The sequence below is a fragment of the Mus caroli genome, unplaced genomic scaffold (genome assembly GCF_978045245.1).
Source record: "Mus caroli unplaced genomic scaffold, Mus_caroli_1 scaffold_16, whole genome shotgun sequence".
Taxonomy (NCBI): domain Eukaryota; kingdom Metazoa; phylum Chordata; class Mammalia; order Rodentia; family Muridae; genus Mus; species Mus caroli.
Genome location: NW_028227271.1, coordinates 13,181,172 through 13,207,583, shown reverse-complemented (window position 1 = coordinate 13,207,583; position 26,412 = coordinate 13,181,172). Strand labels below are relative to the sequence as shown.

At 41.5% G+C, this 26,412-nt stretch overlaps 1 protein-coding gene across 1 annotated transcript in view; it reads right to left on the bottom strand.

Annotated features, from left to right (window-relative positions):
* Nucleotides 1-26,412, bottom strand: part of Kif21a (kinesin family member 21A) — a 116,699-nt gene that overhangs the window by 60,924 nt on the left and 29,363 nt on the right. The window contains exons 2-4 of the mRNA XM_085831711.1: nt 2,878-3,100; nt 2,588-2,770; nt 551-700 (exon numbers count right to left, since the gene is read on the bottom strand). Coding sequence (XP_085687837.1) covers nt 551-700; nt 2,588-2,770; nt 2,878-3,100 — 556 coding nt within the window. The remainder of the gene's footprint in view (nt 1-550; nt 701-2,587; nt 2,771-2,877; nt 3,101-26,412) is intronic.

Below are 26,412 nucleotides of genomic sequence, written 5' to 3'. Positions count from 1 at the left end.
CTCACAAGCAAAGAACAAATGGATTATAACCTCGTACTTCAGCACAGTTTAGCCCTCTGTAGCTCTGGCATGTGAGCTATACACACACTGCACCCAACTTCAGACATCATCTGCCAAGGATGACGGCCTCTCTCGGTGTTGTTATGCTAAAGAATTAGCAAGACACAAACGTTATACTAAGGAGTTAGCATCAGCATCCCATTAAATTCATTTTGGCATCAATTCATGTGTCAGTGTGCGTGCACACGCGTCATACATAGTATATGCATAGGATCAGAGAGCAACATTTGGAAGTTTGGGGATTGGTTTTCCTTCCATCATGTGAGTTCTAAAAAAATGGAAGTCTGGGCACCAGGTTCCTGACACATCTTACTAGGACTCTCATACTTTTATAATGATGTTCTTTTAGGGGAAAAAAGCACAAAGAAGGCAGACAAGATTTTTAAATCCATTGTACTGAACGAAAGCCATTTTACGTATTTATCTTGACTGTTCTATCAGTAATGACAATTTTGAAAGCCCCTACGCTCTATTTTAATAACACAGTCACCTCTGGTTCTGTATTCACAGTGCGTGTTGTGACGCCCACAGTATAAATTCCTCCAGTTGAATCTTCATGAATTCTTATATTTGATTTTTTATTTTTTGCATCAATATCCCGAGTGGTATCAAACAAGTCAAGGACCTCTTCATTATAGAGCTGTGGAAAAGACACATTAAATGGTTAATTCTATCGAAGTGGTTCTGTGAGCCTCTGACATGCTTCAGGGTATCTTCAATAGACTCGACAGCCCTCAAAATGACAGCTATTTCTTCATATAGCTATGAATTAGTATATGATCACAAATTTATGAATACTGAAGGGAAAGTCAGATTTAGCTATAAAAATAAAGAGGAAATGACGTAATTGTAACAAACAACCCAGGCACAAAAGCTAAGATGACCTATGACCACTCCTCAAGACAGAAGCAAAGACAAATAAGCAAGCTTGAGCCAGTACGGCTCAGGTGCAGGCAATGCCAAAGGTTAGGGCAGAGATACTTTCTATTTGGGGGAGAAGGTTGGGGTTGGGGTTGGGTGTGAGGTCTCACTAGAAGTAGCCCTGGTTGCCTGGGACTTTCTGTAGATCAGGTTGTCTTAGGAGGGTGGAGTGTGTCACTGAGTATCCCGACCAGGCTGCCCTTGAACACACAGAGGCCCTACCTCAGCATTTCAGATGCCGGGATTAAAAAAAAAGGTCGGAGATGCTAAGAATTTTCCAAGTTTTACAATTTCAACCTTAAAACCGTATTTCTTTTTCCTTTTATACTTATCCTGTTCAGTGTGTTTAAAGACTTTACTAAATCTTTTCTCGTTCATTAATGTAAAAAAAGATAGGTTCTATTGTGACACTTCACATATGTATACAATGTAGTTTAGGCAAATATTCACCTGCTTTCTCCTTCCCCTGCCCCTTCCCCTCTCCCTCACTTCTATTTCAAAGCTTTCCCTTCCTTTTTATTTATTTATTTTTTTGCTTTGTTTTTTGTTGTTGTTGTTGTTGTTTGTTTAACAAATACAAAGGAACTCTGTTACTCTATCTCTGTGGGTCTGGCTTATTCCACACAACATGATGATTTCCAGTCCCATCCATCTTCTTGCAATCTGCATAATTCCATTCTTAAGGCTGAATAGTGCTCTACGCTGTACACAGGCCCATGCGTGTGTGTGCATTTCACATCTTCTTTATGCATTTGTCTGTTGATGGGCACCCAGGCTGATCTCATCACTTGGTAATCGTGAATATACTAGCTGTGATTACAGCTGGCAAACAGGATGATAATTCTATCTCTGGTGGCTTACTTCTTCTATCTTTTACTATACACATACACACACACACACACACACATGTATTTATTTATGTGTATGTGTAGAGCATGCATGCCATGGCACGCACGTGGAGAGCTGGTTCTCTCCTTCTCTGGGATTGAACTCAGGTCCTCAGGCTTGGCAGCAAGCATCCTCACCCACCGAGACATCCATATTTTATCCTTCATTTCTTAAAGATCTTTATTGGCATATGTAAAGTCAATGCAATTCAGAATTACAATGCGCCAGCCCATCTAACTACAGTATTACTCAAGAGCCTAGATTTCCTCCTCCTAACATAGCTCCCTACCAGACTAGGTACCATAAATTTATACTAACCCAATAATAATTGCACACTATAGAGACACCCTCAGCCTCTGAAGCCATTTCTCAACTTGTCCCCTCCCTTTTGATAATAATTTCTTAACTCCTAGCACTTTATAAGCCCACCCAAATTACCTACGATAGTTTATCACTTGTTAAGAGAAGGTTCAGAAATAAGCAATGTTAATTGTACTTTTAATCTACATGTCAAGCATTTATAGTATAAATATCAACATTATTTTGCATCCAAAAGTAAGGCATATTTATTACCTATTAACTAATAATGCTAATTTCCTAAACCCACATTGACTGAGTGTTGTGTGCAAAGCACTATACCAAAGGACAGCAGTATCCTATTAATAAGGATCTGCTGTTACGGGTAAAATTTAAAGGAAATTGACCATGAGTCTATTACCTCTAGGAACTGGGCATTCACTTTGAATTCAGGAGGGGGCAGCCCATTTTTAATCGCTGAGGTCTTTTTCTCATCAATACTCTTGAACAGGTGTCTAACAGCACGAGAGATGATGCCCTGCTCTTCCTCCATGATGTTCACATCAAATCCGGTTCCCATCGTGTAGGTTTTCCCAGCTCCAGTCTGAACAAAGGGACAAGAGAAGGACGGTTCATACTACGCAGGCCACAAGACAAGACAATGGAAACAGAACTGAATTCTAACTCGCATGCAGACAATGAGGCATTTACTTGTCCATAGGCAAACACGGTAGCATTGTAGCCTTCAAAGCAGCCTTCAATGAGCTTTTCGATGCACTGGGTGTAGATCTGCTCCTGCTGGGAGTCGATGTCAAACACATAATCAAAAGTAAAGGCCTTATCCTTCCCGAGGAAGACCTGAGGCTCTCCGGGTGTGACTGACGTGCAGATATGGCAACCTTCGATCTTCTCTTTGGCAAGCTGTGGTCTTATTCTGTGGAGGAGAACCAGAAAAGAGATGACAAATTGTTATACTCAGAAAAGAAAGATGAATCATCAGAAAAGGCTCTAAGGACTTTAAGTCCTTGGCCAAAATTTAAATCCATTGACGTACACTGAATTAACTTCAGTAAATAAAATCACTTGCCTAACAACCCCAACGGGTTATTTAGTAGCCCCCAAAATAATGAACAAGAGCATAAAGTACCCACTCAGTTGTGGTTTTCCTCTTTATTTCCAAAGATCACCATAAAAATGAAATATTACAGATAATATTTAAACCCCAGTACCCTGAAACCCCTGACTCACATTTTTCTAACTTCTCACTAGCGATTTCTGAACGCATTTGGCCGTGACTTACGGTATCTTCACATGTTTAAGCCCCAATACACACACACACACACACACACACACACACACACACACATATATATATATATATATATATATATATATATATAGGTAATCATTTGCTAATGACATGCATGCATATAATAACTTGACTGTTTGGTCATGTACTAAGACACATCAGAAGCAAGAGTTTTCACAAACAACTTAAAAATAAGATAGAAAGAGAAGTTCCAATATTTTCTCTCCAAAGCAAAAGCCGGTGAAATGGGTTGTCCTCCCTTCACGCAGAAGAGGATACAGCACATACCCATCCTACCTGCTCAGAGGCCAAAACTTCCCTGTTCTGAATTCTGTATGTCCAACGCTTATTCTCAAAGAAGTAAAGTAAGTCAGAGGGACAGAAAGATAATACTGAAGTAAGTACCAATCCCACTTACTTATGCAATGATATGTCTCATTCCTTATGGCAGTTTTCTCCTTTGCTAGCATTTCCAAGAACGGTTGCTTTAAATGAGATATTAGCCACCAAGTAGTCTGTTAGGCATGGGGAAAGAGCAACGGCACGTGTCCATCAAGAAGCCCGGGCTCCAGGTCTCTCACTGTGGAACACCAATGTCCTCACTTGTGAAGGGGAACCATAATTCCCATAATTCTTTCAAGATCTAACACTGCTTCAACTGCAGGACACTGTATTATAGGAAGACAAAGACGGGTGGGGAGATGGCTCTGCAGTAAGAACACTGCTGCTCTTGGAGAGGACTGGAGTCTGTCATAACTGCATATAACTATGGCTACAGGGAACCCAACATCGTCTTCTAACTTCTGTGAGCATATGTACACACACACACACATAGAGGATGGGGAAGACATACATATACATAACTAAAAATAAAATAATTCTTTTTTTTTTAAGAAAAGGCAAAGAGATAATATATTAACATTTAAAAAGCTCCTTATAAGAGCTGTGTGGTGGGAGTGGGTGGGTGGAGGAGCACCCTTTCAGAGACAAAGGGGACGGGGGATTGGATGGGGGGGGTTATGGAGGGGAGACTGGGAAGGGGGACAGCATTTAAAATGTAAATAAATAAAATAACCCAAAAAAGGGCTTCTTATAAGCTATGAGTAGAGACCATAAAATAGCCAGTGCACCTAAATTTAAAATGATGTATGCATGTATTTATATAAATATGTATGGATCATAAAACTAAATGAAGGATCATGAGGTGGAAGAAGAGATCTTAAGGAAGACAATAAGAAAGCAGTAGGTGAGAGCAATGGGGTGAAAACAAACTGCTTAAGAAGGAAGGGTGGTGGGAGAAGGCAGCTGGGGAAAAGAATGAATGAGAATATAAAGTCTAATAGCACGCTGTATAACAACCAAGATGCTATGGCCAAGCCTACCTCTCCATGAGAATAAAAAGTCTAATTAAACACACAGTATAACGATGGCGATGCTATGGCAAAGCCTATCACTCTAGATGCTAACCTAAAAAAAAAATGTTTTAAAGTAATACATTTGTAAAACAGCCCATGGTAATAACACCTTCGACTCTCTTGTTCCGTGTGCTCTCAATAAGCAGAGTTTGCCAAAAATCCATATTCTCTCATTTCCAAACGGTTCCCGCCCTGCCCTGCTTCACTGGGTTATGAGAAGGAAGCCGTATCAAACTCCAGCTGTCTCTGGGAGAATGGCAGCTGATTGATGTGAAGACAGAAACAGCACCGTCAGCAGCACCTCTCGAGAGAGGATCAGTTCCGCCCTCTTCCTCATTCCGTCCATCTCATCTAGCTCAGGAGATACTAATTACTCCTGAAATAGCTCTTCAGTCCACCAGTTTTGCTCATCCTTCACACCACCCTAATTAAGGCCCTCACTATCTCTCAAAGTCTCCACCCAGTCCTGTCCCCATCAGTCTGCTCTGCACCATGCATATTGATACTTCTAAGACAAGCAGCTCATGGGGTCACCAAATCCCTCCACCAGTGTGATTCTCTGCTTTGTCTCCATACACCTTGCATTTAAAGAAGATTTCCATTGATTAGGAAAAGTGCTGAGGGTTTTCACCCCTTCACCAACAAGCTGGACTCTTTTTGCTTTTGTGTCTTCAAATCCATGTTCCCTTTCCCTGGACACCTCCCCCCCCCCCCGCCACACACACACACACACTTGTATTCAAGGGTCCTTTACCAAACTGAACATCTCACTTCCAATCTCTATTCAGATAGCAACTAATTTGGATGCTCCTGTGACCTCTTTGCCCTCCAGCACAAAATCATTTGTGAGCTCAGTGTGTTCTCTCTCCCGGAAGCCCCGGCTCTCTACCAGCTTCGGGACAGCTAGGCCACTCTGAGACCATAAGAAGTTCGTTGTGACAGAACACACGCACAAGCTAATGATGAAAGCACGTACTGTACTCTTCTTTGAAATCAGTCACTTGATCCTAAGTATAGCACTATAACCATAAGCTGACTTACTGGATTCTTAACTTTCCATTTTGTTTCAACATAACTAAGGAAAATTAGGAGCCATTTGAATGGCAGATCTGCCGCCCCATTTTAGAATGACATTGTCATTCTGTCTTTAGCTTGACCTCCTAACCTACACTCTGATTACTACCCTTGCTAACAGAAGGGAGGATCTGCTTAAAATACAGATGATGCCCAGGTCTATTCATGTGCATGGGCGGAGGAGAAAGCGTGGTTTTAGCTGTCAACAGGACCAGCTGAACCCTGTTTCTACCAGACACAGGCAAAGGGGGTTTCTGAGATGGTCTCCCATGACACAGAGCCGTGGGAGCTAGCCTCAATCCTCTCCTTCAATCCTCCTTCAAAGGTTAGCCATTAAAGCTGCTCAAATCCCTAAGCATATCTCAGTGAAATGTTCTCACTGTGAGTTCAAGCCCAAGTCGTTGCTGACGAAAGAGCTCAACATTTGTGTAGTTCTAACCACAATATTGAAAATATCTGAGCTCAGACAAGAAAACAACACAATGTCACTCCTTACCAAAGAAAATAACCAAAGGAGAATCTTAGATTTGCTGCTGCATATTTTCAAACTCTATTTCTTAGTAGCTTTATGTATAGTATCACACCATGAAACATACTCATCTCACCCCAAGACTGTGAACTGTACATTTTGTAATATAAGCATTTTGGTTAAAATTTAAAAAAAAATTCTCACAAGTTTTTAAAATGTATATCCATACAACTAGATATACTTCAAGTAGCTTTCTAAAGAAAGATTTATGTAAAACAAATGGCATAACTATTTAGAATAAAATATTCTAATATTGTACATCAAGATTATATTGGTAAACTATATATAACATATAAATAATTATAGATTACTTATCTATAATTATATCTATACATCAAAACTATTACAAATATATAATTACACATATAATTATGCTATCTCTGTAATTATAAAGTACTGAGCACTATAATTTATTGTAACTGGGTTGAAGGTGTGAAAGGGAACACAATACAAGCTTTGAAATTTTCAGGTGAAGAGACCTGAACAAATGCAGCCCTCACCTCACGTCTGAACCTCTCCTTCAGGTGCAGCTTTGGCTCCTATTCTTACCGGGAACACGGTGCTCTTACAGAATGCAGGTCGTCTTACCTCAGCACTCTTGGAAAACTTTTTTGAGGCCAAATGTGGCGGCATATGCCTTTAATTCCAGCACTTAGGAGACAGGAGCTGGCTGATTTCTGTGAGTTCCAGCCCAACCTGATTTTCAAAGCATGTTCCTGGGCATCCAGAAATACATTGCAAGAGCCTATCTCATAGATAGATAAATAGATAGATAGACAGATAGATAGATAGATAGATAGATAGATAGATAGATAGATAGATAGATAGACAGACAGACAGACGGACGGATGGGACTAACAGATAATGTAATTTGATTCATATGGATGAGTGAATGGGTCAGTAAGTAGATGGGTGGATGGACAAACAGATAGATAAATGGAAAAGAATAAAATGCAATTTGATCCATAACCTTGTATTTTCCTAACCTCCTCTGTGACATCCTTGTTTTCTGAATTCCAACTACATAACCAATTCTGCAAACTACCTAACTTCATCAGTCATTGCCAGAAAAAATGTCCACATTCAGCCTGGGATCTAAGAACGTTGTAATCCGAATTCTTCCCGCATTATAGGAATGCACACCCAAGTCACCAAGTTCACATCAAGTCACTGTGATATTCTTTAGGCTTCCGTCATTGCGAGCTCTCACCTGTGTGCTTCCTGGACTATGGATGCGCTTTGCCATCTCCCTGGAATGTTGATCCCCCTTGTATCTGCCAACTGTCTCTACACTTTCAAAGTCTCACAGACTTTGGTATCCTTTCCCTTTCCCCAAGCTGAATTACTTTCCCCTCCCAGAAACCTGTTCCTGGTTTTCATAGAGTAGATATCAAATTGAATTTCTGCTTTCCCACTAGTGACTCTCTACAGATAAGGAACACATCTTATACATTACATAAAAATGGTGTGATTGTGCAAGTGTTTCCTAACAGACTCTGATAAACTACATCAGCTTTAAAAGAGTTTGGCCCAATGCTGTGCACTGCTCCTGCTTGGTTAGTTATGCACTGTTCCTGCTTAGTTAGAAGAAACTCACTCTTGAACAGTATTCATTGACATTCTATCTCTCATTTCCTATATGCTATGAGATTAGAGCCTAGTTTGGTTTTTCTAAGGTTCACTATGGGTTTGGGTCACATTTTAATGAATCAAGGGAACAAAGCAAAGGTTTTCTATGCCAGCCTTTTAAAGGAAGTGATAAATGACTTCCTTCCTGCTACACAACAAACCCATCATTAGTTGTGTGTCTTCTGTCTTCTTCCTTCATTCCTATTGGAAACTCCGGCACAAGATAGCCATGGAGAAATGTTCTGGTAGCCACTGGAGAAATGACTCTGACTCCAGTGGTGCCATCAGAAAGTCACAGGACATTCTCAGACTGAATCTAGTAACTGTCAAAATCTTGCCTGGCTTCCCGTGTTTTTTGCCTTCACAACAACCAAACTATTTTTATAGCTGAATATATTAAGTAAGCCAAGAGATCAAATCTTGTTTTCAGCAAGCAACCTTAAGAGGGAGCATCTTCCGTCAGACAAAGGTTGCTTTGCTCCTGCTTCCCATATTAGCAGTGAATCCTCGAGCCTTCTTAGGAAGTTTCCCAATACCCTGACAGTGCACACAGCATCCATACAATGGGCGCATCTGCACTGCATGTAGCAGATCAGGACGGAATGAGAAACCAGCTGGAAATATGTACATCGCAGAACTGAAATATGTGAGTAATAAAAGAACTTAGACTCCAACTCGAGCATTATACATCTTCTGCCACTACTTGCCACCTTGGGATCAGATATCAAATATCGAACTCTTCATAGGTCTTTACCCACACTAGCACCGACTCTGGATAAGTTTCTCTCAGCCTCAATTCAGTTACCCATAAAACATGTCTAAGATATGACTGTCAAACCCATGTTGCAGCATCTGGAACAGATGAGACACCATGTGGTAATGAAAGCCTATGTATGTATAAAGTACTGGGACTGTTACTACATAGTCACTTGAAAAAGCCCCTAAGCCAGTTCCTCTCCAGTCAGAATAATATCTCAAATGAGTCTAGGTATTCCACCAAGAATGTAATATTTACTTATTGGCTCCTTTAACTACTGCATTAATTTTTTTTAAAGCATACTTTGAAAGTCCCGAGTCTAAGAATTTAATTGTGAAACTGTTTTTCTAGGCATGTATAAATTCAGCACTGAACATTACCTATGTATACAGTCATACAGCTGTATGTATACGTAATGCTAAACAAAGATGGTAAGTTGAGTGTTTCATACACTCATTTGCAAAGAAAAGGCACAATTCCAAAACTGTTTTTTTTTCATAGCTATGACTAATCAAGCCTTATTCACACTGTCATCCACGTCAGTATGGGACACAACAAGAACTTGTGTGTGTGTGTGTACTTGTGTGTGTCTATGTGCATGTCTACCACACGTGTGTGGGTACCTGCCAGGGCCAGGAGAGAGTGTCGGACACCCTGGAGCTGGAGGTATTGGAGGCTGTGAGCCACCTCACGTGGGTCCTGGGAACTGAACTTGGGTGCTCTACAAGGGCAGCAAGTTCTCTCCACACTGAGTCATAGCTCCAGTTCCATTAGGCACTTTATGGCATTCTGTTAACTCACTGGCAATTTCAGACATGTCTCTAATGAACTTGGTCCTTTTCACACACATCCCCATTCCCTTCTCTCGTCTCTTCTTCCCTCTCTCACTCAAACCTGTCTTCCCAAACCGTTTCCCCTATTTTCAAACTCAGTGTGTGTTTGTGTGTGTGTGTGATGGAGAGAGGTAAAGTGTTGCTGAAAACAGAACCCAGGGCCTCTTACATGCCAGGCAACAACACCATGAAAATGGGCCACACTGTTACAAAACGGGGGTTTTCTCCCATCTTTATTGTAATCGTTTGTATCTTCCTCTATCACCAATAAAAGACTTCCCCATTCAGAAAGGGAATGGGACTCCCTAGGTAACTAGTTTGGTTTAAAGGAAATTATAATTATAATGGTAAAAATAGGTCCTTAATCTGAATTGGGTGAATTAAATGCTAAAGACGGGACTGTTTAGTGACTTGTAGATACTGCAAAAATGCCTGCTAAGAAAGAATAAATAAGACCATGCTACTGGAACTTACAGCATCCCATTGTTGGTATGCTACACATATCTCATTCTATGTGCAGGAACCCTTACGTCCTTTCAAAACTACACCAGCAGCACTAATATTACCCCAAGTACAAGGATGCAGACAGCTAAACTCATGTTTGCAAAGGGCATGAAGACGGTGCTCCTCAAACTTTCACCCTATCAGCTCTTCAGCTCTCCAGCTCCCAGGGATAAATGGCCTTTCTTTTGCTATCTGACCGGCTAAGATATTTTCCAAGAAGGACGAGAACCACCACACAGATGCCTTCTTTTTACAGTGGGCCACTGCTGAGTTCCTTACCACCACATTGGAAAAAGCACTGTTGTCCCTGATCCAGTTCTGTGGGTCCCGTGAACTTCCTGTGGCGTGTGCGTCTTGGCTAACTCTGTCTCACTTTGTTTTGTGGCTTGAGGGATTCTGATCTCATCCCACACCACAATGGCAGTTTTCTAGTTCACCCAATAACCTGACCTGATTCCCACTCTCCCAGGCTCTTTTGCCCACGCCTATCTGTAACCTGCTCTTCTGGTACCTCCTTGACACTGCTGCTCTGCAGAGTGTCCTGCTACCATCAGTCCTTGGCTCTGAGCCTTTGTCCTCCTTACCTCTATCATTGTGCTGAACGATCTTCATCATCGCTACTACTTACTGGTTTGCCATTTGAGTCTTAAGGTGAATTATTTTTTATTCACTTTTAAATTTCTAAAAATTAGGGTAGCTATTACTGTGTTGTGATATCAAGCCATGGAGGTGTCTGGTCTGCCTTTTAAACCTCCTCTAGTCTATTCCAGTAAATAGATACCATAGCAAGGCAGCCTCTATCCCATTTTAACCATCTGTTTTCTGTTCTGGATGTTCCTAATATACTATAGGAACTGAAAGACTCCCCCCCTTTCCCTCTTGCTTTCTAAGAGATAAGACACCGCATAAATACCAAAGCCAGCAGTGTAATGTCAGCACTCAGAATGTAAAGGCAGAAGGATTTGGAACTCTAGGTCAAGGTTAACTGCAGAATAGCAAGTAGAAGGCCAGTCTGGAGCATAGCAAACCACCTCAAATAAAATAAAATACAACAACTTATCCATTCCAATTATGCATGGAATTTCAAAAATCGTCTTGTAAAGTTATAAATGAATCTATACATGCTTTCGGAAGATAAGAGAATATCTTATTTTATACTGCCTACTAATACTATCCTATTAGATTATTCCTTTACAAGAAAAACAAATACAACTCTATAAAAATAACAGATCAAAAACCGAAGGATACCTGTGACTTCATAAACAAGGAGAGGTGACAACTCACCCCAAAGCTTCCAGAAAGAATACAAACTTGCCAACCCATTTTACGATTTTTTTTGATTTCTAGGTAAAGGATCTCTGTGCCCTTGAAAGCCACTATCCTTGTGACAATTTGTCACAATAGTAAAGGAAACTAATACTTGACCTTCAGCTTCATATGAACGGGTAGTGAGAGCCTCTAACTGTAAGGCACAGTTAACAACCATCTAATAACCCACTGTTCAAACCCCATCACTTATGAAGGAAAAGAAGACACACCTCGAAATCATTCCTAGGGAACCGTCATAAACAGGACCATCCCAGGTACATGGTGACATGCTCTCAGTCTACTCATGGGGCACTAATAGCAGGCAATCCTCTAATGTTGTGGAGATGCATATCTCAGTCAAAAGGACGGAGAAGCGTAATAATAATCAGCACATCAAAAACAGGTTGAAGCCATGGAGGGAGTGTCAGCTACTGACAACAGATAAGAACGGGACCAGTTCTCAGGCCTGGCCCCGGGAAGGAACGGCCTGGCGAGCTCAATGTGTTTACTTTGTTCTCAGTAAACACTAATGCAGATTCCCACGTCCCACCCAAACACTTTAAATCGGGATTCCCAGAGGTGGGACCCAGACTCTATACTGTGCATTAGCACTCCGCATGACTCCAACACACTGTTGGGCCAGCACCAAACCTTCTGAAGCAATGATAAACAGCGATGTTTGCAGGTAGACCTTGACCCCATTTCTCAGGATCCTCTGGCCACACCCCCACAACACTGCCGCTTCTTCCACCATAATTTCCTATTAAATACAACTTAGTGGGGCTGAAGAGATGGCTCAGCAGTTAAAGAGCACTTACTACTCTTGAGCAGGACCTGGGTTCAGTTCCAAGTACACACACAGTGAGATGTAACACCCTCTTCTGGCCTCTGAGGGCACTGCACCTACATGCTACACAAAACGTACATGCAAGGAAGACATTCGTATGCATAAAATACAATCTTTAAAAATGGACCCTATAACTCTGGTCCAAAATGTCTCAAGCAATAAGGTGAATGACTCCTCCCAAGGAATCCGCTCAAAGTTGTCCTCCAACCTCCACCCATGTATACACCGTATACCCAGGAACAAACACACACTACCCTACACACACACACAACCACACCAGACAGAAACAACTTGATTATTACTAAAACTATAAATCATGTTTGAGCACTCTTTTTCCATATCACTGTGTATTTAGTTATTTTTAAAGATATGTTACTAGAGAAATGTCTTCGGAGGTACAGTATACTAGACATAATTTTAAAATTATTTTTATACTGCATTGGATTCACTATGAAAAGAGCTCTGAATCATGAGCTACCAGACCTGCTAAGTGTAATGAGGCAGGCATGACCTGAAGAATATCAACAAGACACAAGAAACAAGTCAATTTTTGTTAAAAATAATAATAATTTTTAAAAGTCTGCTATAGTTAAAATACTGTACTCTTAAAGAGTATATAAGAGCATGTGAAATAAAATTTCCTTTCAATAAAAATCAAATTTTCAATAGCTAAGATACAGTTGCTTTGTTTTTTTCAGACCGCTTGCCATTTAAGAAAGTCAGATGAACGCCGTTCATAGGACGTGACATTAGCTCATGCAGCCATAGAAAGGCTGCCAACAGCAGACCCTGTGAGTCTTGCCTGCTTAATCGGCCCCATTACCTTCACAATGCCCATGACCACTGACAGGTACCCAGAATTGAGAGTGAAAGAAAACAAGCAAGGTAGCCTTCTCCCTCAGAGATTTTACCTCATGAATGTTCCAAAGAAACACTAGAGAATAAAGTACCTTTGATAAATGAACTGAATCTTCTTTCTACGTTGCCTGTCTGGGGAAACAGATCCTGTCATCCATTAGCTCTGGAGTAAAGGTCAGACCTGGGTCTTAGACACTGAGTGAAAAGCCATTAAAGATGTTGTTTTGTTTTGACATTAAGAGCTATCTACAGCTATTAGCTTCCCCCTTAGAAAAGAGGACTATTTTAAGGGTTCCTGCCTTCTCAACAGAATGCTGGGCTAAACTAGAATTGAAGCTAACTATAAGAATCAATTGCTTCCAGGAAACATCCCCCCGAGTCAATTCCACTAGAAATAAATCAATTCTTTATTCGTATAATACTATGCTCTACCAAGACATACATGGGAGAAAGAAAGAAACAAACAAACAAACAAACTTTAAGTTCCCACCATCGGTAACTCATACAGAAAATAAGGCAAAAACAAAAACAACTGTAGTTCAACATGCTACATGACTACACTGCTCACACGGAGGCTTATGAGAATCCGCATTTTCATAAGGATGCTGAGGATGTGGGTAATACAGAGTCATCTTCTGGTAATACTGATTCCACACTGTCTCAAAACCTTAGGTGAGAGATAATGAAGAAAACGGATTGTGTGAGGAGGGAGAGGAAAGTGTGGCAGAGAACACTTTGATGGGCTCATTTGATGGGCACATCCTGAAGAAACAGAAACAGAAAATGAATCAGTTAGCAGAGGTGGACCGCTTTATATCTACGGCGTCTATTATTTCTAGACAGCTGTTGGGCCATGGAGATGACTCAGAGCGGGGAAGTCAATACGAATATACACAGTGTCAGTGTTTCCACGAAGATATCGAACTAGCCCACCCTTATGCTCATCTAAACCAAATCCATTGAGCAAATGGGCACGTGGTTTACAAGCCCAACTCAAACAAGGAAATGAAACAAAAGTTGACACTTGTAGATCCAGCTCTACTTGCATTCTCCAGTTTGCCACTCTCGGACAAGCAACCCCAGTTCAGGACGTAGAACGCCAACCTTTTTTTTTTTTTTTTTTTTTGGGCCTCTCAAGCAGCAGGATTGTGAATATTCACTTTTATTACACTATGTAAGAAGTTTGCTGTACACTTTAGATCTCAGAAAACACAGAGGCTTCTGAAAGATGCTTCCATTGGTAAAAATGTTTGCTGTGCAAGCACGGGACCTGTGTTAGATTATCCACAATTCATAGAGAAGCTAGGCACGGCAATGCATACCTGTAATCCCCAGCACGGGGGAAACAGAGACAAGAGGGTCACCAGAGCCAGGCAGTCTGGCTGGCCTGGTGAGTTCCAGGTTCAGTAAAATATACTGTCCCCCAAAATAAGACAACACGTTATAACTCCTGCCTCAGCATACACATATGTCCACCATATGCATATGCGTGCACACAAGCACACACACACTAATACATACATACATACATGCACACACACACACACACACACAAAACACACATGTCAGAACTTAGTTTCTATAAGTCAAAAGACACAGCTAGAGTTTCACCAGGCAGGAATCTGAGCACTAGGCTTGGGGGTGGTTCTCAGCTGGAGTTCAGCTCATTCGAGTTATGAAAGAATTCAGTGGCTTATTAAGTAGAAGTGAGAGCCACCTTTTCTGGCTGGCACATGGCCAGCTCTCAGATCTAAAATGTCACCCTAACATCCAGCCTGGTGGACCTCTCACAGTGGGGGCACTTACTGCAGGAGAAGCTGTTGTTCCAATCAGCCAAGCCTTCATCTCTACGTTAACAAGGGATGTCTCATCACTTTTGCCTGTTCGACTAATTTCCAGCAAGCCACAGTCACTGCCCGACTCAAGCCACAGGGATTGATGACACAGAGTAAGGAACAGCAGGCAAAGATTACTGGATAATCGCCCTGCCGGGGGCGTCAGGCACCACGGTCAAAACTTCTCTTTGGGGATCGGGGCAGGGAGAAAGTTTTTTTTTTAAAGATTTTATTTATTTATTCATTATATGTAAGTACACTGTCGCTGTCTTCAGACACTCCAGAAGAGGGAGTCAGATTTCATTACAGATAGCTGTGAGCCACCATGTGGTTGCTGGAGATTTGAACTCTGGACCTTTGGAAGAGCAGTCGGGTGCTCTTACCCACTGAGCCATCTCACCAGCCCAGGGAGAAAGTTTTGAGTCAGCTCGAAGAACAGGAAATTAAGTACAGAGATGAGAAAGAAGCCACTGAACCAATAGGGAAGAGGGCAAGTAAGTAGCCTTTGGGATACGGCCACTAACAGCCACATCAGATATCTTTTAGTTCATTTGGTGCTAATAAATACAAATCAAATATGTAGTGGGAGCTTTGTACCCAGTCTTCACGAGCATTCCCTTCGGACTAAGCACTGCATGTATGTGAAGAGAGGGGACAGTCTGCACTTCCTCCTGAAACATCAACTTTACCCTGCATAAATAAGAACTGTAAACATTACTGTGACACACAGTGCGAGACCGTATATACAGAATGGAGAATGCAAAATGCACACCCACTTTTTTTTTTAAATAAGACTTAAAGACTCAGAAATGTCCGGTTGAACTGTACATTACAGATTTTATTTCCTTGTACTTAGGGGGCTCTTGATGTAAAAGCTGAGACTCGATGCTATTTTGGGTCTACACTGTACTTTATCCCTCCTTAAATATTAATGAGAGGAAAAAACTCACGGGTAAAGAAATAAATTTTTAAACACACGGTTTCAAATACAATGCATGCGTGCATGTTCGCCACCTTGGTCTCTAGAAGGTGCATTGCAAATGAAATGGTTATAAAGGCAATTATGTTTTCTATACCACCCAGGCAGGCGCTAAACCCTAGACTACCGTGGCTTACAACTATCCTGCCAGCCATTAACCTTCAATGTGGTAAGGACTTTGTTTATTTAGGGTTCAGTTTTTCTCTTAGTCTTCAAAATTCAAACAAGCACTTTACATTTTGTGGCATCAACTTCTAATCATACTCCATAATCCAGACTGGTGTTTTCATTTATTTATTTTATTTTTACTTCCGCTATTAATTGTTTACACAGTTTCCCTGCACATCTATCTTAAGCCTCCGTGTTAGCAGCTAGATGGTCAAGCCTGGGTTAAAGCCAACAGTATATTCCTTATGTACAAAGGAAGAATCATTCCTGGCCAGAGAGCAGAGCAAAGTGATATACCACCTCGAATCATGTGACCAGATCAACAAGTAAGGAACGGTAAGACAACAGGACAGGATCCTGAGTCCCCAGCACAATAAACGTATCGGCGCTAGGCTGTTTATTAATTACCTACAATGCTGAAGAACAGCAAACTTCCATCTTAATTGAGCCCTTGTCATTTGCGGCCTTTGTTCAGACAGCCCAACCTGTGCCCTAACTAACACGGGCTCTGGCAGCCGGAGGTAGTTGCCACCCTCACTTTACTGACTTAAAGGTTGAACTAAGTAGTTGAAGAATCTGCCAGATTAAAAGCCATTGAGCCCTATGATGGTCGGGACAGAACATTCACTAACTGCCTCCCTGACCATTATGGAACCAGTGTCAATACCAAGCCCAGCTTTCTCCTCACTGGGAGGAGAAGATAAGCCAAACAGAAGTCAACGGGCCTGAGAACTTGGATTCGGGTTCTCTGGAATAACATGTTCCAAAATGAAAGCAGTTACATGAGACTTGAACAGAACAAAGAACCTCATATTAAGGCATCTCCAAGACTGGGAGACGACAGTGTCAATTACAACCAAGTGGAGGAATCTCTACTATAGACCTCAGGTGCTACCTGATGAAAACCCTCAAGTTCTGGATGGTCGGGAAGCTAGCACTTAGCTCAGACTAATTCTAAAACTCCTACCTGATAGTCAAAAAGAAGTTAGGTAAGACAATGAGTGGTTATTATGGGAACTAAAAGCAGCCCAAGATAATTTGTATCTGGCTTTGAAACATCTTAATTTCTCCACAATCACGAGTGTCTGATTGGATGTCTAGCTTTGTAGAATCTTTGTGCAGTCACGACTTGATCTTTTTTTCTGAGAACCTCATTTTATACTTTGTCTTGGTTAGGATTTCTATTGCTGTGGCCAAAGCAACTTGAGGAAGAAAGAGTTTATTTGTAGTGCATCTTCACATCACTGTTCATCATCAAAGAAGTCCAGATAGAAACTCAAGCAGGGCAGGAACCTGGATGCAGGAGGAGCTGATGCAGAGGCCATAGAGATGTGCTGTTTACTAGTTTGTTCCCCATGGCTTGATAACCCTGCTTTCATACAGAGCCTAGGACCAGCCCAGGGATGGCACCACCCACAATGGGCTGAGCCTTCCCACATCAATCACGAATTAAGAAAATGCCCTTCAGGTTTGTGTACCACTGAGCTTATGGAAGCATTTTCTTAATGGAGGTTGACTCCTCTCAGATGACTTCAGCTGTATAAAGTTGATATAAAAGTACCCAGAGCACACACTTAAAGAATGAGCTAAGCCTCCAGCTTAAAGGGAAATGTTAATAATTAATTAGGAACTGCAATACTGGTGTGTTTCATCTTGGTTTCTTTTTGATGTTTGATGCAAGTCCTCCGAGACAAGTCGATTCTAAGTCTCTACGGGCCCCACAGGGAGCTCAACTGTGCCATGGAACACATGCCATGCCTGCTGCTCAAAGCTGGCTGGTGTTTAGAAAGACAAGGCTTCCAAAGTCTCCCCTGGCACCACAGGGAAGCTCAGCTCTGCGGAGAGCCCTGTGCAACACCTGGAACTAGAAGTTGGCTGAATGCCTGGCAAGAAAAGCCTTCACTGGTTTAAATGTCTGAACCTCTCCGTTCCACATTAGTGTGGTTAAGACAAGAAGGTTAGAAGGTCCAGCTTAAGGTGACAGAATCCTGAAATGCCAGCACTCCCCAGACAGATGAAGAGAGCCAGCCCAGCAAGTAATTATCTCTTTACCCATTCCTCATTAAAATTAGGGATTTGCAGAGCACACAAGCCAGGAATTAAAATTCAGAACTTTGATTGTGGAGTTGACTGTGGTAACTTGGAGATAAGCCCCTCGAACAGGCAGAGAGCCCCAAGGATTCGGAAGAGGATATAGTGCTCAGATACACAGAGACATACCGCTGGACCACAAAGGCTCACACTATTCCATACAAAGATCAAACCTTAGCCTCCTTTAGGCAAGAAGTCTGAAAGGTACCTATTCTCCTAGAAAAGAAGTTTCCAGTACCATTAGATCAGACCATGAAAAAAATACCCATTAAAAATCCCTCCCCACCCCCAGGCTAGAGAGATGGCTCAGAGGTTAAAATCATTGACTGCTCTTCTAGAGATCCTGAGTTCAATTCCCAGAAACCACACGGTGGCTCTCAACCATCTGTAATGGAATTTGATGCCCTCTTCTGGTGTGTCTGAAGACAGTGACAGTGTACTCATATATATTAAAATAATAATAATAATCATCTCCCCCCAAATGAACCATGGAGAATGGAAAAGAAAATCTCATATAGATTAAAATTCATTCAATATTTACTTACATAATAAAAACATGTGCATATTAGTGTCTCCTCAAAGTCAGAGAGCAATGAAAAGTAACTAACGAAATAAAAAGTATGTGTGGTTTCACATGTGTTTCACATGTCCCATGGTGCTTTTCATGTCCCTAGAGCACAGCGATCTGCTATACACATTCACGTTAGATACCACAAAGCAAGCATTCTGTTATATAGCACAGACATCCTTCAGAAGAGGAACATAGGCTATCCATTCATAAACCATGTCCCTATGGCGCGGATTCCGGACGCCCCAACTGGCAAAAAAAAGCTGGTTTCTACACATCTCTTTCCACCGGGATCTGCTTGCCACTGTCACAGGCATGAAATTCCCAACAGCCAAATAATATTTGTAAGCAATTTAAAGGCATAAAAGAGTTTCCCTGGGGACTCAAATATATTTATTCCCATTGGATGACATTTCTGGAGTATGCCAGATTCCCAGTTTCTGGTCCGTCATCCGCTGATCGTATATTCCCAGCCATTACTTATCGGTTATAATAATTGTTTAAAACTTCAATTCACAGCAGCTTGAATAAATTCACTTCACATTAACTTTGTCTACCTATTTGGAAGCGTTACCAGTGGTTTTCACCTTCTGCTCCTCAGTCTGCTGGGATCTCACACAATTCTGGATTTTCCGTTTTGATAACTTCCTCATCTCCCCCACTACGCCTTTATCCCTACACACCTTACCTTTGTTTGAACTATTTGCCATTCTCCCACCCACAGCAACAAGTCTAACCAATTCAAGTCTTATGAGACTGTAAATGAATCGCTAGTTCATCTTTGAATCTCCTCTCCCATCCACTGAACAACAACATTCTTCCCACCCAGCATTTTCATAGGAGGATTAAAAAAATGGAAGCAACTTAAGCTACTTAAAGGGGAAGAAACCTTAAGAGCCACTCTCCTGGTTGTGCAAGCCACTCCCTGTTTCTCAGAATATCCACATTATTTTCGTGTATATAAATGATTTAAATAAGAGCCTTTGAAATAACGTTTGTTTACTTGAGGTATACAACAAAGTTATAAGACAGAAATATGTAACATTATTATTATGTAAAATAATAGAGAGCTATTTTCGTTCATAGGAAACCAGTGAAAAACCCAACTCTCCAATGAAAGGCAAGCAGATGTTCTTTTCTTAAAGGTAGTTCTTGGGGGCTGGTACTTTTCTCAATGGTTAAAAGCACTGAATGCAGGCCGGGCAGTGGTGGCACACACCTTTAATCCCAGCATTTGGGAAGCAGAGACAGGCGGATTTCTGAGTTCGAGACCAGCCTGGTCTACAGAGTGAGTTCCAGGACTGCCAGGGCTACACAGAGAAACCTTGTCTTGAGAAAAACAAAAAACAAAACAAAACAAAACAAAACAAAACAAAACAAAAAGCACTGAATGGTCTTGCAGGGGAACCAGCATCCACATGGCAGCTCAGATCTGTTTGAAACTCCAGTCTAGGGAATCCTAGACTTCTGAACTCTGTGTGCACCCAAACACACATGTAGACTAACATTCAGACACATAAATAAAAACAAATAAATCTTTTAAAAATAATTTAAAAGACAGTTGTCATTGAACAGACTAGAATTTATTCAGAAGGAAAAAACTAAGACAAAGAACCATGATATGTCATCCAACTGTAGTATGAGTTTCAGGGGTCACACCAAACATATGATATGTCATCCAACTGTAGTATGAGTTTCAGGGGTCACACCAAACATATGATATGTCATCCAACTGTAGTATGAGTTTCAGGGGTTATACCAAACATGACTTGCGATTCATGTCATTTACAAATTAACAAGAAGTTATGTATGTAAAGTAAGACAGTTTTCTAAACCATAAAACTTGCTCATTAAAAACCGAGGACTGGGATTGGTGCTATATGCCTTTAATCCCAGCACTCACGAGGCAGAAGCAGGCCACTCTGAATTCAAGACCAGCCTGGTCTACACAACAAGGTCCAGTCAAGTTGGGGCTTTAAAGATTTGTTTTTATTTATACGCATATGTGTGTTTAGAGTCACCTGTGTGTGCAAGTGCCAGAGAAGACCAGAAAAATGTATCTGATATCCCTGGAGCTGGAGTGACTGGCAACGACAAGCCATCTAATGTGGGTGCGAGGAACCAAAGTTTGAGCCTTTGCAAGAGAGGTAAGCATTCCTAACAACTGAGCCCTAGCCTCGCTACTTGAAAGAAATGAACAACTGTACTTGTGAGAACCAAATGAGATGACCCATGGTACCGAGGAATAACACAACACCTGTCTTCCATGGAGTAATTATTAGACATTCAACCATGTACTGTCTCCATGCTGTACAGCAACCTGAAGTAGATAGTACTTTTCACTATTTTCAAGAAGAGAAAATTAATATATCAACCACTGAAAGCCAAAGTTCAAACCGACACATGGCTCTCCTCTAACACCTGTGACGTTCCCTAGGTAACACTGCTTGCCTGGCTGCAGCCCTCACCACGATGGTAATCATATAATTGAGTGATCAGCATTATAGTAATGGAGTATAATTATTTATTATTTTCAAGACAGAAGGAGCCATGGCTGGGATCTCAGTATAACGTATGCTGACCTCATCTCTAAAGTTCGTATCAGGAAGATGAATATCTGATGCTAACTAACCACATGGGTTTTCTCAGCTTGAAGAGAGTTCTGACAGCAAACTTCAGGAACAAATTTCCGATTTTGTTAATCCTCAGGTTTAGACGGTAAACAGTGGAGGTGTGTATACGGAAGACTTCATCCGAAATTCATCCAAATTATCTTTCGAATTCTAAATTTAGATAGCTGAAGTTCATTTGATAAGGGATGCCATCTGAACGGTACAGAAAGATTTGAAACATGTTTTTTAGTTCACAGAGGATTACCATTTAGTTGGGAAACACATCTGTATTACAGACATTAAATAACGGTTAACACAAATGCTACAAACCAGGTTAATTTCAAAAAAAAGCAGAGACGGATGAATACAGAAATGATCACAAAAATCAGAATAAGAAATACAGGAAAAACAAGCAGAACGTGGTGGGGGTTTTTTCCCCAAAGGGTAAGTGAATATTTGATATTTTTAGTAAATTAAGGCCATAGATAGTGCAAGCTAGGTGGGAGTAAACAGGCATGGAAAACTACAAAGAATGATCAGATATATATATATATATATATATATATATATATATATATATATATATATCTCAGATTCCACACTATCCACCCCAGCGCACATCAATCACCATTTCTTGCATTCCCACCACCGACGCAACTGTTGACCGCTGCCCTCAGATTGCAGTCATGTGTGTGATGTATTTTGCCGTGCATAAAGGAGGGGGTACCTTTGGGTTGCTGAGCCTTTCCTCCCAGGCTCGCTCAGGAGACCGGCTGCATTTATAAGCAGTCGGTTGCTCCTTTGTTTCTTTGTTGAATCCTGTAATTCCGCGCACACAACATCTGTCAATCATTTATGCTGGCCAGGAGGCAAATGGCAAATGGAAAGGCCACACTGACCACAGGAGGGGCTCCCTCAGCTGGGGACAAAGAAGCAGTTGGGGCTTTCCTCAGCTGAGAGCATTTGTCGCACGGTGTTCTCATGGTCCCGGGCTGAAGGGATTCAGAACAGTCACGTCATTGCCCTCAATGGTCAAAGAGTCAATATGGTTGAGCTTGTGGGAAAATGCGTCCTTTAAGAATGATATTTGATACTCACATTAAAAGTGAACATCGTCACATGAAAATCTTTCAGAAACGAATAGCATCCTTAAGAATCTGCTGGGAACTGAACTCAGTGTTAATCCTTCCCTGAGCTCTGAACCCCTCCCTCCTGCACTAACCGCTTAACCTCTTAATCCAGCTCAGCTTCATCTAGAGGGCACCCATAGCACTGCCTAAGACCTGCTGCAGCTTGGCTATAGATACCTCCTCCCATTTCTAGACCCAAATAGAGACCTACTCCATGGGTTGTAAGATCTGACTCTCCAGCAGCCATGCACACATGCCCAAGTAGCAGGACCCATGAGGGCTACATGCAAAGGCTCACCCGTGAAAATAACAGGGTAAGAAAAAAGAGAGAAAGGATTCCCCTGTCCTTCCTCTGTTGGTTCGGACTGAGTATTTCCAGATGGCTCCCACAGAGACAATGCTACTTGTGTTTACAAATCAATCATGGGTGCCTGCCTCATATCTGACATCTCTCCCTGCTTTGCCTCATTCTTCCCTCGCTCTTGCTGCACCAAGACTGTACTCCTTGGAAGAGCAAGAGTTCCTGGCTCTACTGTCTAGGAAACCAAGACTAAGCCAAGTTCTATTAGGCTAACAGACGTTTGTTGTTGCTGTAGTTGTTGTTGTTGTTGTTTTAATATACTTTCTCCAAAGGACTGATGGAAAGGACTAAAACTTTAATTATCACTATATCACAGTGGAATGAGAATTTAAAGTGTGTGGTGTGTGTGTGTGTGTGTGTGTGTGTGTATTACAAAGAAAGGTTGGGCAAGGTTGAGCATCAAAGCACGTACAATGTACATGGCCCTGTAATGGGTTTTGGAGTGACTTCATAGAACGTCCTCTGAGTCTCACAATAGGCTTTCCAGCTTTGTTAGGAAGAGCATGGAAAGAGAAGAAAAGTAGATGAGGTTTCAAGCCATGCAAGGCTGAGGCTCACACAGCAACAGAAGCCTAAGAAATTGGACTCAGTGGCGCAGCTGACCAGAGAGGTCCTAGCTATGCCAGGCCTCGAGGATCTAACAATGAATCCATCTGGCAGAAACCCTCACTGCGCCTCGGTTGGGAATGCTTGGTTTCAGCTCTTTTCATCCCACCATTCAGATGCTAATCAATGCTCAGGGGCAGCCAAGCAGTGCTTCTTCTAAGCCAATTATTTTTTTTTTCCTTTTGGTAAGTCTGGTACAGCCTGCAATGTGCATGCCATGTTAATGTCAAATGTAGTCTTTGTCTACTTATCTCTTTCACTAATTCGAATTTCGTCTTGTTTAACCAGATCTTAAAGGAAATTATATGTGTTTCTCTTCAGATCATCTCCCTTGCTACTCTGGGCCAATCTCTTTGCAGATAATGAGACATAAATAAAACATGCACGGACACTTTTTAATTTATTCTATTTAAACATTAAAACTGTCATGAGATTTTTGTGATCTTCATATATTAATATTTTACAGACGGTATTCCTTAACCGTAGATAGTAGCCACAGTCAAAAGAAACTACGAAGATTCTACAGATCTCGTCTATGAGAATCTGCATAACAGGTAGCACATGCTGTTTTACCTTTATTAAGCCATGCAGACTTGGGAACTTGGGCCAAAGAGAAGTCTCAGCAATTAAAGGTTCCTTGCTGCTGAGTCGGATGAACTAAATTCAATCCTGGAACTCACATGGTAGCAACAGCAAGCAGACTCCTGAGAGCGAGCTGTCCTCTGACCTTAACTATGAAGGTGTGTGATGAGATGCACCTGTATACATGGGCATGCACAGACACACACAATAAATTATGTGTATGCATATGAATTTATGTATTTAGTTTTTGTTTAGGTGTGGTTAACACATGCCTTTCATATCAGCACTCGGGAGACAGATATATCAATATGTATAGTTCTGATAATTCATAAGAAATCAGAAGCCCAAATATCTAAAGACAGCCATATAATCTCTGGGAGTTCAATGCCAGCCATAACTACATAGTATGCCTCTGACTTTAAAAAAATAATAATAATGCTAATTAAATTAAACTACAGGTAACCAATGGCTGTTAAGAGGAGAATCAGTCTCCCCAGAAATGAGCCCCCAAAGCTCGTCTAGTCCCAAAACATCAGCCCTACATACATACACATATGTACAACATTAATGAACACAGCAGTTTGCATTGTGTGTGTTTCTTATTATTATGCATATATTTACTTTAGTTTGCCTCTTATAAAGTAATAAAAAAAACACCTCGTTTTTCTACTAAAAAAAAATGCTGATGGGGAAACAATATACATTCCCAGTCTGTAAAACAGAAATGATCAGAATCAAAACTAACTCATTTAGGCTGTTGTGAGGCTAAGAGCATTGGAGGACATTTAAAAGAGCCCAAAGACAAACACACGATCTCTGTCTTTCCTGTTTGCATTTCCAACACACTTCTATCTTCCAGACTCATTTTCTCTGTGCACGCAAGTGCTCATGTGTACAGTACATGCATGGAGGATGGAGGGTTATCTCAGCTCTTACTCCTCCATCACTGTTTGCCCTACTTTGTAGTTATGGTCTTTTTCAAATTTTTGATGATCGTTTTCCTCCTCTTCCAACTCATCCCAGATCCTCTTCACATCATGTGTTCTCGCTCTTTAAGAAAAAAAGGTCAAAACAACCCCCCAAAAGAGGACACACACACACACACACACACCTCCTCCTGAGCACAGGACCTAGCCGGGAGTGTGGCTGTGTGGCTGTTATACACTTTAACTCCAAGGAAAAACATTCTCTCTCTTCTCCTCATTTCAAACACCATTTTGGTTAGTGGCTCGACTTTGTGCCCACTTCACCTTTTCCATACTGACATTTTGTCTGGTCAGAACTTGCACAGTTCGTGTATATGCTGTCAGAGTCTTGGAGAATTCTCATTTGGAACTCATCCTGCCATCAGAGTCTTGGAGAATTCTCATCTGGAACTCATCCTGCTAAGTTTCTGGAAGATGATGTTCCCTTGGAGTCATGCAGCTCCAGCTCTTACAATCTTTCCACCTCCTCCTTCTCATAGGTCCCTGAACCTTGAGCAAAGGCTTGTGATAAAGACATCCTAAGTCTCTCACTGTCCGCATATTGTCCAGTTGTGGGTACAGCTGTTATTTACCATCTACTACAAGACACAGCTTCTCTGGTAGTGCTGAGCAATGCACTGACCTATAGGTTTGGCAATATGTCACTAGGAGTCATTTTATTGTTATGTTCATTGAGCAGAGAAATGCTGACAACCTTGCCTTGTGTTCTTGCCATTTAACCCTGTCATACATGGAGCAGGCCTTAAATCCAGCCAGAAAGTGGTTGGTTACTACTGTAACATTTGTGCCACTCCTCACAAGCTCACTATTGTAGATCTGAGGGCACACGGTGGTGTGGTATTGGTTATGTTTCTCTTCCAGTAGCAAGCATACTGCCTTCCAGCACTGTGAATGCTAGTCGGTAAAGATGGAGCCCCCCCATTGGGCACCAGCTCAATTTCTCCATGTTCAGTGACATTCAGCCATTGCAGACAGTAACCAATACTTAATGTCTGAGGGGACTCCTTTGACTATCAACTCAAGAAGTAACCCTTTCCTGGTACTGGGGATTTTAGTTGGTAACATATGATGACTGGTTGGGAGTATTAATATTAGGTCTCAAAGAAAGCTAGGACAAGTCTCACTCAGTACCTGTGGCCCCTCCCAGCCCTTCTCACCCTATTCCCTATCCTAAACCACTCCAGCTCATGGGCTGGGCCTCACTTCTCTTCCCCAGTTTCTGAGACCTATATAACTCAGCCATTTGGGCTATGTGCCCTCTTGGT